General features: G+C 47.6%; 1 protein-coding gene across 1 annotated transcript; it reads left to right on the forward strand.

Annotated features, from left to right (window-relative positions):
- The first annotated feature begins 970 nt into the window (after window positions 1–970).
- USP5 (ubiquitin specific peptidase 5) lies at window positions 971–14,835 on the forward strand. Its single transcript, XM_019474101.1, has 19 exons — window positions 971–1,105; window positions 1,402–1,468; window positions 4,465–4,598; window positions 4,903–5,048; window positions 5,351–5,535; window positions 6,134–6,228; window positions 6,949–7,142; window positions 7,290–7,361; window positions 8,669–8,750; window positions 8,971–9,096; window positions 9,536–9,689; window positions 10,102–10,276; window positions 11,613–11,701; window positions 11,910–12,101; window positions 12,651–12,794; window positions 12,953–13,098; window positions 13,185–13,338; window positions 14,000–14,084; window positions 14,257–14,835. Exons 1-19 carry the CDS (start codon window positions 1,007–1,009, stop codon window positions 14,348–14,350), a joined length of 2,433 nt encoding a protein of 810 aa, XP_019329646.1. The 5' UTR covers window positions 971–1,006; the 3' UTR covers window positions 14,351–14,835.
- The last annotated feature ends 195 nt before the right edge of the window (window positions 14,836–15,030 follow it).

The raw sequence follows: 15,030 nt of genomic DNA on the forward strand, positions 1-15,030 counted from the left end.
TGTCATTAAGATGGCAGTGGTCCCTTCTCCAGCCGTCTCCACCCCGCTGGCATCCCTGCTCCTCCCTCCCTACCCCCGCCTGGCCTAGGTGGACCTGGGGAGGCCCAGGCGGCGGGAGGGCGAGGTCCCTCCCTTGGCCTCCTCCGCAGGCGCCCATCCGGGCTGTGCCCCAGCCCACCAGAAGAAATGAGCTGCGTCTGGAAGATACGGGTCCTTCGAGGAAGCAGCGCACAGCAGCCTGGCCCTCTTTCCCTCCCCGAGCCCCACGGTGATGCCCGTCCATGCGCTCTGACTCTGTCCCAGCTGCTTAATGTTGGGAAGCAGGCTGAGGGCTTCTTAGTGGTTTCCCTCTTTTCCAGCCTCCGTATTTGGGTCCCTCACCTCTTCAATTTAAAAAGGGTATCTCTGCTGAACGAGTGTGGCGTTTTCCAGGTGCTTGTGGGATGGGGAGGGCTCGTTCTGTATCTGTTTCGGAGCTACTCACAAGCTTTTGAACGCAGCAGCAAAAATAAGCAGTGGTCTGTTTACCTTCCTCACGCTGTAGTTTGGCAAAGTTCCCTGCGGCACTGGGGTTTACACTTTCAGACAGGGTGGCACGGTTTTGTTGGTAATGATTGTACCGTGCTCTGAACGTGTGAACTGTGTGTGCTAAGGGCCTTTTGCGAGATAAGCTTCTGAGGAAGCTCATGCTTTCCTGATTCGGTAGCATTCTGCTGTAAATGAACAGGCAAATAGGTTTTCCAATACATCATCTTGACAGGAGTACCTGTTCTTCTGGGACAGCCAGGCTGGGGCTTGCCATCTTATTTCCGACTAGCTACTAGGTGGCTGGTATGTAGGAATGAGCTGTAGCCAGGAGCTGTAGCCATGATTTAATGAATAATGAATAGTGTTCCTAGAGGTAAGTCTGTGCTTATCCTAGCAGTTGGAATGGCATTCTTTACCACCTCCCTTCAGTTTTCTCTCTCCTTCCTTCCAGGAGTCAGATGGTGGCTTATATATCTGCATGAACACGTTCCTGGGCTTTGGGAAGCAGTATGTGGAAAAGCACTATCAGAAAACAGGCCAGCGGGTCTATCTGCACCTCAAAAGAACACGTAAACCGGTAAAAAATAAAAATACATACAATCAAACTTGTTCTGAAATTGAGAGCTGGGCTATGTCTCTATATTCAATCAGGTACAGAGTTTCCTCTCCTCAAATATAACTGCTGTTTTTCTTGGTGAATTGAGATACACCAGTTCTTCAGCCCTGCTTCTGTTGAATTGTTGTATGGATTGCCCACGCTATTTCTGCCTGGCCTCTTTCTGTTTTCAGAGTAGCTTAATTTCAATCCGTAAGGCTTGCCGCAGCTTGCCTGTTCCCCTAACTCCATTTCCCTATTTCTTCTCAATGCGACAGAAGGAAGAAGACACCAACTCCAGTGCTGGGGACCCCCCAAGGAAGAAACCAACTCGCTTGGCTATTGGTAAGAAAGCACTTGTGTACCGTATCGTCCTTGTTGTTTTGGACCAGTCCTCTGGAGCTGCCTGGCTTTGTGGCACATCTCTTTTGCCTTTCCTCTTCTGGGCTAGTTGAAGCTAGTATCCCCAATGGAATTCAAGCTTCACGTTTTCTAGTGTGTCTTAGGTGGGCAGTTACTGCAAAACAGTTGTTGAGGTGGTAGTTTTGTTCTGCATTCAAAGTTGCATCGTGTTTTCTGTAGATAAATATGTTTTGCATCCTCTCTTAACTCTGTATGCCTGACTCAGCTTGGTGTGGGTATAACCAGTGTGGGGCTCTTGCTTTATATGGATGCATCCAGTGTGGGGCTGAAGTAAGTTTGATAAAATGTATAGGTCTGAGAAAAGTAAGTTTGAAGTTTCTGATAGAAAAACTATTTTTTAAACTCCTGATAAATTGAACTAGTGTTATTTATATAGGTGGGGAAGAAATTACTGGTAAATGCTGTATTAACACTTTTGGCTCGATAGTTCTTTGAAATACAAGGCTGATACTGGAGGAAATACACGTGAACATTAAAATATTAAAAACAAGCCCTTTTTTGGAAGAACAGGGCTGCTGTTCCATTACTCTCTTGCACCAACTGCAAAGGCTGTCATGGCAATCAGTGAAGATGCTGCTTATTTGGAGCAGTCTCGGCTAGTAATTTCTGAACCATTGTGGAGATCCATAAAGCAGAGGACAGGAACATTTTTCAGCAGTAACAGGTTCTTGGCTTGCTGGAAGCTGACCACTAGAGGGAAATCCAGAACCTGGACCGTGCACGTCTTGCTTTTTGCTCACTTTTTCCCTGGCTGTGCCATTGTGTAGCAGACGCCCGGTGACTCCACTGCTGCCACAGCGCAAACACCAACATTAAGACTTTCAGCTGCTCCCTGTTTTTATGGTGAGGTGAATGGAGTCCCAAAGGTCACTTCTAGCAAAATTGAGACTAGAATCTACGTTTCTTCAGATAGCCAGTCCTTTTATGTATATGATTATGCTGCTTTTGGAGAGATGAGGCCCAGTCTGCATTATGAGTTATTTCTGCATCCTCAATTCTACAAAGGTCTTGAGACAAGTGTTGTCATGGGTCAGCAAATAGCTGCCTGTGATAACAGCTTAGTGGCGTGAATGGAGCGGGAGAGAATAAAAGAAAGTATTAGTCCTGTGAGGCAGTGATCTTATATCCAGGAGAGATTTTTTTTTTTCCTCTTTTTTAGCTAAACTGTGGTGGTTTAGCTAATCCTGACATGGGAGGTTTTTTAAAATACTAGAAAGATTTAGGAGCAAAATGTCATTGGCTGCAAAATGTAGCCCTTGATCTCTCTGTACCTCAGCTTCCCTCGCCATGGAAAAAAAATCTGTAGTGCTTGCCACCCATGCCCGTGTATTAGTTGAACGACTTTTGGAGTTTGTGGTGCTTAGATACAACCACAGAGAGGGAGGCAGTGTACCTCATGGCAAGCTGTTGGCTATATGTGGGGGGAAAAAGGGCTAGGAGGCAGTCTGCTGGCTGAAGACCCTCTTCCTCATCTGGAGCTTCAGGAGGTTCACACAACCACCCGAGGGGACCTCACCAGTCTGTTTTAGTTTTTTTTAGAGTTCAGGAATTGTGTAATACTTTGAGGGATTGTGTATTGCTTTACTCTATGAAGTGGTGACAGGAGATCTCTCTGGGATGTGCTGAAGAGGCACAGGAGAGGATTATCTGGGTACGGTGTTGCATGATGCTGGTGCCTGTTTTCAGGTATTTCTAAAATCACTCAGGCTTGCAGCATCTGCATTCATACATGGCAGTTTGTGCATAGTCTAAAAAATGTAGGTATTTGAGAGGAGAGTTGTGGGAGATATTGTGGCAACTGGGTATTTTGTCATTTTTATTTATTTGATCATGTATTTATTTTGATAAAAATAAATATGCATTATTTTGTCATGTATTTAAAACATATACTGTTTTAACTAAATGCAGTAATGGTTATCAGAGCTGTGCCACACACAGGATTCTTGAGGCTGAGGCATTAAACAGCAAAAACTCGTATTCCCTTCAGAGATTTGTTGCAGTGACAGATCTTCAGAGATCTGTTGCAGAGATCTGTTGCAGTCACAGCATGCCATTTTTAAAGAAATAAAGGAAATTCAGTTAAAAAAAAAACATAGGGGGTTAAGGCTGCTAGTAAGCAATGTCTTCTGCCTGTTTCCTTGTGGGATGTAAGGTGTCAACACTTGGAGAACAGGAAGGGCCAAGGTTTTTTCCTGAGTATCTACATAAATCAGAAACTGTTCCTGCCACTGCAAATGTTACTTTTTGGTGACCGTCCGTCATGACTCTTGACAGCTGGCAAATAACCTGTTATGTATGGAACTCCCATTTCTGTTGCAACCTCTGGAAAGCATGCTTAGGTGGGCATGAGAAACTACTAGCACTATACCTTTCCTAAGACTTTTTCTGTAATTCTGGATGTTCTGGTTCCAGAGAAACCCCTGGTTTGCCTTGCTTAAGTTCAGGGCTCTGAACTGTCCTTCCTGGAAGAGGCAAGAAGCAGAGCCAGGCTCCTTAAAGATGCTGGTAAACTAGACATTTGAACAGGGTTAGAATATGATCTCTTCATGCACATCTCCATTCATCATCTTGGATGTACTGTGAGGGATGAGCAGCAGTGCTTTATCATGGCTCTGTTCTGGCAACTGTCTCTCTAGAGCAGGTCTTCTTTCTGGTTGTAGCCAGGGTCTGAAGATTCCTTCTAAGCATCTGTAAAAAGAGCTGGGAAAAGCAAACCTATTGTCACTGGGCTTATATTTGCTCCTGTGAAGTTCAGACCTCCAGCAGAAACTTTGGGATCCAGAAATAGAAGAAAGATTGTGGATCGTTGATCTAGAGCTTTGCCTTAGTCATGGTGCCTTGTTTCATGTAAGCTATGGGCAAAGAGGCCTCAGAAGCTATTTAGTTTTACCTGTTACCACGTTTTCTTCTTCCTGTAGGTGTAGAAGGTGGATTTGACATCACAGAGGAAAAGTTTGAATATGACGAAGATGTAAAAATAGTAATTTTCCCAGAGCATTTGGATATTCCTCGTGATGGGCTGGAGGGACTACCAGACATGGTCAGAGACAGGGTACGTTTGGGTGGAGGGCTGTGTTTTCTGTTGGTAAGGAGGAAACGCACCATTACAGAGAAGGAACCGCTGTCCCGTAAAAGGGATCCTGCACAGCTGCTGCGAAGTCTCAGCTTGGAGCAAGCAGGGTTGTTCTACACTTATACAATGCTTTATGTTACAGAGCCCTGGCTTGTGACTGAGGCTCCTGAATGCTGCCCTAGCACAACTGACTTGCCCATCTGAGCCTAAATGTGGAGTGTTGTGGCACTGGAAGCTTCTCTCCTTGTGCCCTTCATTTTTTTTCCTGCTGTCCTAATTCCAGATTGCCAGTGCAGTCGAGGCCATCCTGACAGCAGATTCAGCCTCACGGAAGCAGGAGGTGCAGGCTTGGGATGGGGAGGTTCGGCGTGTATCCAAACACGCTTTTTCCCTGCACCAACTTCAGAACGATGTCCGCATCCCACCGTGGTGAGCATAGTACTGAAACTAGCTGTGTCGCTCTGTATCCCAGACCCACCCCCATCACCTTCTTCTCCTGTCTTGGACCGCAGCAGCAGATGAGACTTCTTTTGTGAGTCTCTGAGTGTGCCTCATCATAGTAGATTCAGGGGAAGTGGCAAACTAAGCTATTTCAGGATGCTCAGTGTTCTGAAGTAAAAGAGGAATGAGATTGCTTATACTATGGTCAGTGGGTAGTAATGGAGAGGGCTTGGGAGGTAGAACCCAAAGGTTTTCACCCTAATCTCTTCTTCTCTGTTCCTTGTCAATAGTGGCTGGAAGTGCAGCAAGTGTGACATGAGGGAGAACCTGTGGCTGAACATGACCGATGGAGCCATCCTCTGTGGTCGACGCTATTTTGATGGCAGTGGTGGCAACAATCATGCGGTTGAGCATTATCGGGAAACTGGCTACCCACTGGCTGTGAAACTGGGAACAATTACTCCTGATGGGGCTGGTGAGAAGGGGGATCCTGTGAGGGTTATAGATGCCAGGCAACACTCAGGCTGACTGTGGTCTCTGACAAGGGAAGTCAGGGAGGATTTCCAGGAATTAGGCTGGTGTTGCGCATCTTATGACCTGCAACATTCAGTGTCATCCTGTCATGAACTTTCCCACTCTGACCTGCTTCTTGTGGCAGGCAAAGAACCAGCTGATAAATCCTTGCCTTCCTCCTCCCCTCCCTTGTAATTTGGAGGGTTTTAGAATAGTTATCCAGGTTGCCGTCTTATTTTCTGTGGTGGGATATTTATCAAAGAATTTTGTGTGCAAAGCCTGAGTAGAGAGTATATGGCACAGTAACCCACTTTCCTCACTCCAGACATACATGTACCTCTGTACCTTGATCAATGACAAAGTTGTTTGCCTTGTCACATGTTTTGGAGGAACCTCAATATTCTGTCTTGTCATGCTACTCTCCTGAGAAAGGAGAGAAACCCCAGCTGCTCAGTTTGTCAAAACTCCCAGTTCTGAGCACTCTGTTTTCTTCATCCGGCAGTGAGTGTTAGATCACAGGCCATTATAAGTCTCTCCTTTTCCTCTGTGTTCCTGCATAGACGTCTACTCCTACGACGAGGATGACATGGTGTTGGATCCCAACCTAGCAGAACACCTTGCTCACTTTGGGATTGACATGCTCAAGATGCAGAAGGTGAGGAGGGGGGTGGTCCTCCATAGGCCCAGAGGGGGAGAGAAGCAACTCTGAGGTGTCTTAGCTGGATCCCAGCTTTCTGCGGCTATGCAGAACCATTCCTGGTCAAGAAATCCTGTTTTTTGTCAGGTGGAGAGTTGACTTGTCTGCCTCTCTTCTTCCATTGCCTTTTTTGGCTTTGTTTCCCGTCCCTCAGGTTTATTTCCTTGGGGTTCTGTGTCAGTACTGTGGGCAGGGAGGTTCCCAGGCGCTGAGCTTTGTTCCCTAGATTCAGTCTTCGTGTGTGATTTCCATGCCCCTTTACAGGGGATGGTTCAGATTTCTCCCATGTTTCTTATCATTCCTCTTTCTGTCCCAGGTATTCAGATATTTGAAAACAATTCTTGTATCTTCCTCTTCTTCTAATTTAATAAAACATAATGGATTTGACTCTCTGTTTCTCTACAGCATTGCACTTTTGTTCCCTAGATTCAGTCTTAGTGTGTGATTTCCATGCCCCTTTACAGGGGATGGTTCAGATTTCTCCCATGTTTCTTATCATTCCTCTTTCTGTCCCAGGTATTCAGATATTTGAAAACAATTCTTGTATCTTCCTCTTCTTCTAATTTAATAAAACATAATGGATTTGACTCTCTGTTTCTCTACAGCATTGCACTTTTCACACCTCTGATGTTCCCTTGAGTCTTCTTTGAGGGTTTTTCCTGTTCTTTCCCTCCACAGACAGACAAGACAATGACAGAACTGGAAATAGACATGAACCAGCGCATTGGGGAGTGGGAGCTCATCCAGGAGTCTGGCGTGCAGCTCAAGCCCCTCTATGGGCCTGGGTACACTGGTATCCGTAACCTGGGCAACAGTTGCTACCTCAATTCTGTGATGCAGGTGCTGTTCAGTATCCCAGACTTCCAGAGAAAGTAAGTGAGCTTAATCACTCCTTTCCATTAGCCTGGGATCAGTACAAAGGTCTCCTAGAGCTGGGAGCTTCTGTTACAGTAATCAGGCTCAGAACTGTGTCTCTACTGGATGAACCCGTATGTCCCTTAGATTGCTCTGTTTTGCAGATATGTGGACAAGCTGGAGAAGATATTCCAAAGTGCACCTTCGGACCCCACACAGGACTTCAGCACACAAGTGTACGTAGAGTTTTGGTGAGAGAAGGAAGGCTGAGGCTGCCTGGGTGCGTCCTCTCTACGCTGCTACAGTGTGCTTTGCTGCAGGTTTCTCCCTCAAGCCTCGCCTCTCTGTTTCCGTGTCCATCACCAGAGACACTGATCCTCAGTGGTCAATAAGGATCTAAGCCAAGAAAATTCAGCTGAATGCCCTAGATGGAGAGGACAGAGTGCACCTCAGTGTTCATGAGAGGCTCTTAAATGTATTATGTGGGGAACGCAGTACCATGTTACCACAGGGGGGATTTCTGGTAGGCATATTCTATCTGCATAACAGCAAAAAGGTGCTTGCTCTCTGCAATGGAGGGAGATGGTTAAGAGCAAAGAAATACATAGATTTAGGCAACTTTATTCTCAGTGGATAATTTATATATGCTTAAAGAGGCTTCATGCAAGAGGTGTTGTGCGAACAATAGCAGGGGAACATACAGAAGAAGGAACACAAGATTTGGAAGGGTGTTGCGTTTTAAATACATGAATTCTGTGCTACATCTGCTCTAAAACAGCAAAGCAGTATATGGACATTTGGGGTGGAGGAATGGCATTTGTGGAAGGGAGTTCAGCAGTAAGGAAGGATTCTAAATTTGGACAGCCTGGGGTGAAGTGTTCACTGAGGGGGGGATTAAGTTGAGACAGCCAGAAAGATTTTTGCCTGGGCAAAGGGAGGAGTTGGTAGGGTTTGGTTCCAGACAAATGGCAACAGTGATGGGGAGGGGCTGGAGTGAAGTGGAATAGTAGGAGAGTCTGAGCATAGGAGGAATTTGCTGAATGTTACTGTTGTCCATTAAGTGCCTCATGCAGTCATTCTTGATCTTTCCCCTGGGAAAATGTGATCAGTCTGCTCACAGCAATGCTGTTTCTGGCTCAGACAATTTCACTCTGCCCTATTGTCTCCTGCACAGTCAATTAGATACACTGCTACTTTACCCATGTCAGGCTGCAGCTTAGTTTGGCTGTTACGCAGCTGCTGTATGGCTCAGCACCAGCTGCCCTTCTGTGGGGAAAAGGAAGCTGTTCTTCTGTGTTCTCCCCACTGTGCAAGCAATGGTTGAGATTGGTGCGTAGAAGTCCTAGTAACTTTCAAGTCAATGATGTCTCATGGGACCAGAGAGCAGACCAAGATAAGATGATCTTGGCTGGTGCAGCAGAGAAAACTGGTATCTGTGAGATTGACAGTCCATGGCAGTGGTAAAGCTGGATGGGTTGATGTGGCTCCTGGAGTATGTGCAGAAACCTTTTTGATGCTAACAGTGACTTCTTCATCATTCCAGAGCCAAACTGGGCCATGGACTGCTTTCTGGGGAGTATTCAAAGCCAGCTTCTGCAGATGGGGAGCAGCAGCCCGATCAGAAGGTGAGGCTTGCATACGGCACCCTCATGATGTGTGTGTTGCATGAGGCATTGTGTGTGTTACATGGGGATGGAGAGAGAACCTTTTCTGAAGACATGTCCTGGGGATCGTTCCAGGGCCCTGTCACCTGAAGAAAAGCATGGCTAAGAGTAGAGTGCTACATGCCAGGACACATGCTTAGCAAATTACGACCACCTTCCTCTTCCACCTTGTTATTTGCAGGGTATGCAAAATGGCATTGCTCCACGCATGTTTAAGTCCCTCATTGGAAAGGGGCACCCAGAATTTTCCACTAACCGACAGCAGGACGCCCAGGAATTCTTTCTGCACTTCATCAACATGGTGGAGGTAATGGTTGAGTCTATCTGTCAAATCATGGAAGAGCCCAGCTTTGTTTTCTCCCCACAGCAGGGGGTGAGGAGTAGAGGTGAGAAGCTGGCAATCAGAGCAGAGAGAGGGAGAGAACACAAGGAAATGGGCCAGCTAGCACCTGCGGAAGCAGAGAAGGAGAGATGCTTGGCCATGTTTTCAGGGCTGATTCCTTGGAGGAATCTCTTTTGGGAATGGCACGGCTGAAGATGTAAATTGTCTTCTTTAGGAGCAGGAATGGCATGGGTTCCTGGGGTACAGAAGTTGGCTCTAGTTTACTCTTTGCTGTCTTTACCAGTGGACTGGGTACAGAAGTGAATACTCTTTAGCCATGTCTTGTGTGGAACCACTGCTACTGCAGATATTTATTTCTGCCATTCTGATGTTACATCTATCCTTCTAATCTCTCCTTCTTCAGAGGAACTGCCGCAGCTCGGAGAACCCTAATGAGGTCTTCCGTTTTCTGGTGGAGGAGAAGCTGAAGTGCCTGGCCACAGAAAAGGTGAAATACACCCAGCGTGTGGACTATATCATGCAGCTGCCTGTGCCCATGGATGCTGCACTCAACAAAGGTCAGTAATGTGCCACGACCAGAAGAGTAGCAAACATTATGTTTGGATATTGTACTTTTATTACAGAACTCCTTAAATGGGAAAGGGACTTCCCCAAGGACCGGCTTTGCCACTTCTGAAGCCAGATCGATCCTTCACCTGCTTTTGTGGGATTGGGCTGATTTCTTCAGAGGTGGTGTGACACAGTGGTGTCCCTCTAGAACCTTTCCCTCCGACACCACAAGCTGGGCTGTGAGTCAACAGCAAAACAGGACTGCAGTAGCAGAACAGCGCTCTGGAAGACATTGTCTATTTTGTGCTCCGTTCTTGATGGCGTGTATCTATAGGCCTATTCTGCCTCTGGGTGTAGCTTACACCAGTTGCTTTGTAGGTACCTAGAGGTAGTCCTTGACTCCTCTGCTTTATTCTCTAGATGAACTACTGGAATATGAGGAGAAGAAGCGGCAGGCTGAGGAGGAGAAGCAGCCACTGCCTGAGCTGGTGCGAGCCAAGGTGCCTTTCAGCTCCTGCCTAGAGGCCTATGGAGCTCCAGAGCAGGTGGATGATTTCTGGAGCACAGCCTTGCAGGCCAAGTCTGTGGCTCTCAAGTGAGTGTGTGTGAGTTACCAGCTAGGCTATGATGAACTGGCAATAGCTGCATCTTTGGGGACTTCTTTTAGTTGCTTGGGGGAGAAGTGTTACCAAAGCTTTGTAGTCCTCCACACCCTGGGCCCATAGAACATTGAAGCAGAGGGGAAACCAATCTGCCAGTGCTGAAGTGATTGCCCCCAAGGGATTACAGTGGGCAGAACAGCCGTACTAGTGAAATCCTTACCATCAGATTTCAATTGCTGAGGGGCTATGAAAATACAGTGATATTCCAGAAAACTAGCAGCTTTTATTCTAAACTCAAAATTTAGCTTTAAAATCAGTACTGACAGTATGGCAACACTGGTCTTGCATGGTCTCTAAAATTCCTTTAAAGAAGTTTTTAGCTATTAAAGTTTGAGCAAAACACTGAGTGTAACAGACACGTGAGTTATTTTAAAGAATGCTAACTTAAATGCTAATAGCAAGTTTTAAAAAGCAGCTTTAATTTGTCTCACTGCCTGCAGCACATGCGACAGTGCAAAGGTGTAGTGAGAAGATTACAAACTTACGCAGCTTCCTGCCGTGATGCTACTGATTGTTCTTCTGCAATGAAAGGGTAGTCCTCAAAGAATTGGAAGTGTTTTTCTAACAAATATTCTGTTATTAAGCAATAGCTACTATAAATGAACCGTCAGTAATGCGATCACATTGAAAAGTAACATTTTGTTTTGCTTTTAAGTAATGAGTTGTGTTCAAACACTTCGTAAGAATTAGCGTTGAATATATACCATTGCTTAAATTAATTTTACAGCATGTTACAATTATCCCCCGATAATAAGTATCTGTCTCTCCTATTACTGCTTCTCCCTTCACAAACATTCCCCTCCGTTTCATAGCTCAATCAAATTCAGTTAGCTTAAAATTCACTGCTTCTGCTTTGTATCTGAAGAAGTGCTCTTGTGCTTGAAAGCTTGTCAGTTCCTGCAGCTGTATCTGTCGGTCTAATAAAAGATGTTTTTTCCTCTACATTTCCTTAAGGGTTAGACTTTTAATTAAATACTAAAATCTGAGGAGGCTTGTAAAATACAGGATTGGAAGGGAGAGAACATGTACGGTTTTTCCTCATCCCCCAAGATTTTGTAAATGTTGCATTCCGTCTCCTCTTGTCAGAGTATCTGCTTTAGAAATGGTTCTGTGTTTGAGGAGCTTTAAGCTCAGCATAGGAGAGCTGCACAGGTATTTGTATCCCCCCCTTAGGACATGCCTCCACCCTGCTCACTGATTTCTTGAATCAACTAGGCGCCCTCAATCATTGCTGCCGAAGTATTTAAAAGTATTATTTATCTCCTTCAGAACAACACGGTTCGCCTCTTTCCCGGATTATCTGGTGATCCAGATCAAGAAATTCACTTTCGGTCTGGACTGGGTGCCCAAAAAGCTTGGTAAGAAGGATGAGAAGTACAGAGCATATAGGTATTGGGAGTCATATATGGGTATTGTGGTCATTACTGCAAAGAGGAAAGTAACTATGCCAAAAGGAGCTGCAGACTGTAGCATGTTGCATCCCCAGGGACTTACCCTTCTAGATCTTCCAACTGGGTCCTTTGTTTCTGCCCCCATGGGGAGGCTGAGCAAGACTGTATCTTGCAGATGTCTCCATTGAAATGCCAGAGGAGCTGGATATCTCTGCACTGCAGGGAACAGGGCTGCAAGATGGAGAAGAAGAAATGCCAGACATTGCACCCCCACTGGTGACACCAGACGAGCCCAAAGGTAGCCTGGGGTTCTATGGCAACGAGGACGACGACTCCTTCTGCTCCCCTCACTTCTCCTCTCCGACATGTTAGTGATTCTCCTCCTCTCTTCCTGATGCCTGACTCATTTCCTTGCTCTCCTTGTCTTGTCTCCCATGCTAGCGGTTTCCACCTGCTCAGACTTTCCCTGTCCCTCCATCAGCGAACACCGACTGCCTCCCTTGCATGCCTGTTATGCAAGGGTGTTATGCAAGGGAGTTTGTTGATTCCTGTTCTGTGGAAGATGGGGAGGTGGCATGTCTAGTGCATTTAGAGGGGGCAGAGCTGGGGTTTATACAAGATGTAACTGGTAGAGGTATTTTATTTTCACGAAACGCAGTGGGAGGTAGGGTTTGGAGGGTAGGGAAGAGCCAGTGCTCCTGAGTTCATGAGTTGAATCCTTTGTTCCCCGGGGTGCCTGTGTGTGAGACTGCGCTTCTGAAGAAGAGAGGTAGCAAAGGATGAGAAGAGCAGAGAGACAGAACTTGAGTGAAACGAAGCCAGGAAATGGTGGCTTGGGGGGCTGTGTGACACTGCACAAAACAGAGCAGGCAGGGCTGGGTGGGTGTGGGTGGCTCTAATCTCTGTCTTCCCACAGCACCCATGTTGGATGAGTCAGTGATTATCCAGCTAGTGGAGATGGGCTTTCCCATGGATGCCTGCCGCAAAGCCGTGTATTACACAGGGAACAGTGGGGTTGAGGCTGCCATGAACTGGGTCATGTCACATATGGATGATCCAGGTATGAGACCACATGGCCATGGTGAAGCTTATTGCATCTGGGCCATTGTACTTCCTGTCCCACTACCGCAGTGGAAAACTGAAGTAGTTGGGACCTCAGACTTTATCCCTTCTGGAGAGATCTTACTGCTCTGAACTGTGTTCTGTTTTCTGCTGCAGACTTTGCTAACCCATTAGTTCTCCCTGGATCCAGTGGACCAGGGTCAACTATTGCCTGCCCAGACCCTCCTTCAGAAGACAGTGTGGCCACCATTGTCTCCATGGGCTTCTCCCGGGACCAGGCTATGAAGGCGCTTAGAGCCACGGTGAGAGGCATGGGTGATGTCAGAGTGAAAAGATATTCTCAGGAACAGGCATTCCCAAGTTCACAGTCTTCTCTTCTTTCTTCCAGAACAACAGTCTGGAGCGTGCTGTGGATTGGATCTTTAGTCACATTGATGATCTTGATGCAGAAGCTGCCATGGATATCTCAGAGGGGCGCTCGGCAGCTGAGTCCATCTCTGAATCTGTCCCTGTTGGTCCTAAAGTGCGCGACGGGCCTGGAAGTGAGTTCCAAGCAGCAGGAATGTGGATTTTTGGGGTGCAAACTCATCATGGCTTTATCCTCCCTAATCCATGCAGTACCACAGGTTTTAGCAGCAGCACCTGCCACAGAGCTAGTCTGGTTGTTGAGGTGGAAGCAGGGAGGAAAAGGAGAGGGATGACAAAGTAGGGTCTAGACCCTTCAGGCTGGGGATTAGCTGGAAGCCAGTAAGAGAGAGGGAGAGGAAGCATCATCAAGTGTCATCGAGATGGGAAGGGCTGTGCTGCTTTTTCCCAGTCATCCCGGGAGGCTTTTCTGTTCTTCAGGCCCCCATTGAAAAACCATGTTCCAGTCTCTGTGCAGAATCGGTGCCAATGCTGCTAGGCTGCCGGGTGCCACAGGGAGGGGGAATCTCTGCCGTTACCCACCTGGCACCCATGGGCCAAATAAACCGTTGGAAGAGAGAAGGCTAGGTGGCAGAAACCATCTCCTGTTTCCCTGCACGTTTGGCCTTCAGACCAAATCCTCATAGTCACGCTTGACGGAGACCCACTTCTAAATTATTACCCAGCAGAGCTTCCTTCAGGAATCCTTTTCTAGAGAGGGCCTTGCACAGGGTGTTTCGGGGTAAGATGGCCTTTCTTTCTCTGATCACTCCTCCCTTCCCTTCTGATCCTCTGAAGAATATCAGCTGTTTGCCTTCATCAGCCACATGGGCACTTCGACTATGTGTGGACACTACGTTTGTCACATCAAGAAAGATGGCAGGTAAGAGGGATTTTCACAGCGTAAGGGGACTCTGAGGTACAGCTTTAAATCGCTGTCCTCCCCTCTTTCTTCAGAGGTCTTGGGGGGTCAGGGATGAGAGCAGGCGAGGGGAATCAAGTCGTGTCTTAGCCACAGAATGGCGGTCCCTGAGCTCCCCTTCTACCTGTTGCAGGTGGGTGATCTACAATGACCAGAAAGTCTGTGCTTCTGAGAAGCCCCCCAAGGACCTGGGCTACATCTACTTCTATCAGCGGATTCCCAGCTAGAACATCCTCTTGCTGTGTGTGGCGGGGGGAGAGGGGTAGGGGCAGTGAGGATGAGAGCAGGGTCCTCCTCTCCCCTGCTCCTCTTTCCCCACTCGTCCCTTCACGGCCTCTCCGCGGAGACACACGGGGAGACAAGAGATCCCTGACTAATAGACTGGGGGCTGGAGCCCCCGTGGACATGAGTAAAGGGGGTCCGGGGGGGGTGGGAATATCTGTTTCTATAGGAAATGTCCTCACTGTCCCCACCCCCGTGACACACAGCCCTAGTGCTTTGCTGCTTGGTGGGATGATGCCACCTCCTTGCTGTCCGGAAGGGGAGGAGGGGGCTTGTGTGTATGTGTGGCTTCTGTATGGGGGGGTTCCTCCTGCCTGCCCTGCCGGGGAGGGCAGGGGACGGGCAGCAAGGTGGGCCACGAGCAGTGCCCCCACCTTGTGTGCCCTTTACATGCCAAAATACACGAGGGACAAAATAAAAGCCGAAATACCCCCCTAGTTTCTGTCTGCCCTCTGCATTGCTAGGGGCCCCCCGGGAGCTGAAACATGCGTGGTCGTGGGGTGCGAGAACTGACGGTGCAGCAGAGGCCACCTCTCCGCCTCGGGTTCCCTGTGCTCTCGGCCGCGCAGCCCCCCGTCTCGCCGCGCACACCGAGGAGCCTCGGGGGTGCGTGTGCCGGGGCGCC

Source organism: Aptenodytes forsteri, unplaced genomic scaffold (assembly GCF_000699145.1).
Source record: "Aptenodytes forsteri isolate BGI_AS27 unplaced genomic scaffold, ASM69914v1 Scaffold216, whole genome shotgun sequence".
Taxonomy (NCBI): Eukaryota; Metazoa; Chordata; class Aves; order Sphenisciformes; family Spheniscidae; genus Aptenodytes; species Aptenodytes forsteri.

What these genes read in the sequence shown, in the direction of transcription:
- USP5 (XM_019474101.1), top strand. Translation starts at nt 1,007, where the DNA reads ATGAACACGTTCCTGGGCTTTGGGAAGCAGTATGTGGAAAAGCACTAT. An exon ending in ACCAACTCGCTTGGCTATTG is followed by an intron (nt 1,469 to 4,464) that starts GTAAGAAAGCAC and finishes TTCTTCCTGTAG; the next exon opens with GTGTAGAAGGTGGATTTGAC. An exon ending in CAGACATGGTCAGAGACAGG is followed by an intron (nt 4,599 to 4,902) that starts GTACGTTTGGGT and finishes TCCTAATTCCAG; the next exon opens with ATTGCCAGTGCAGTCGAGGC.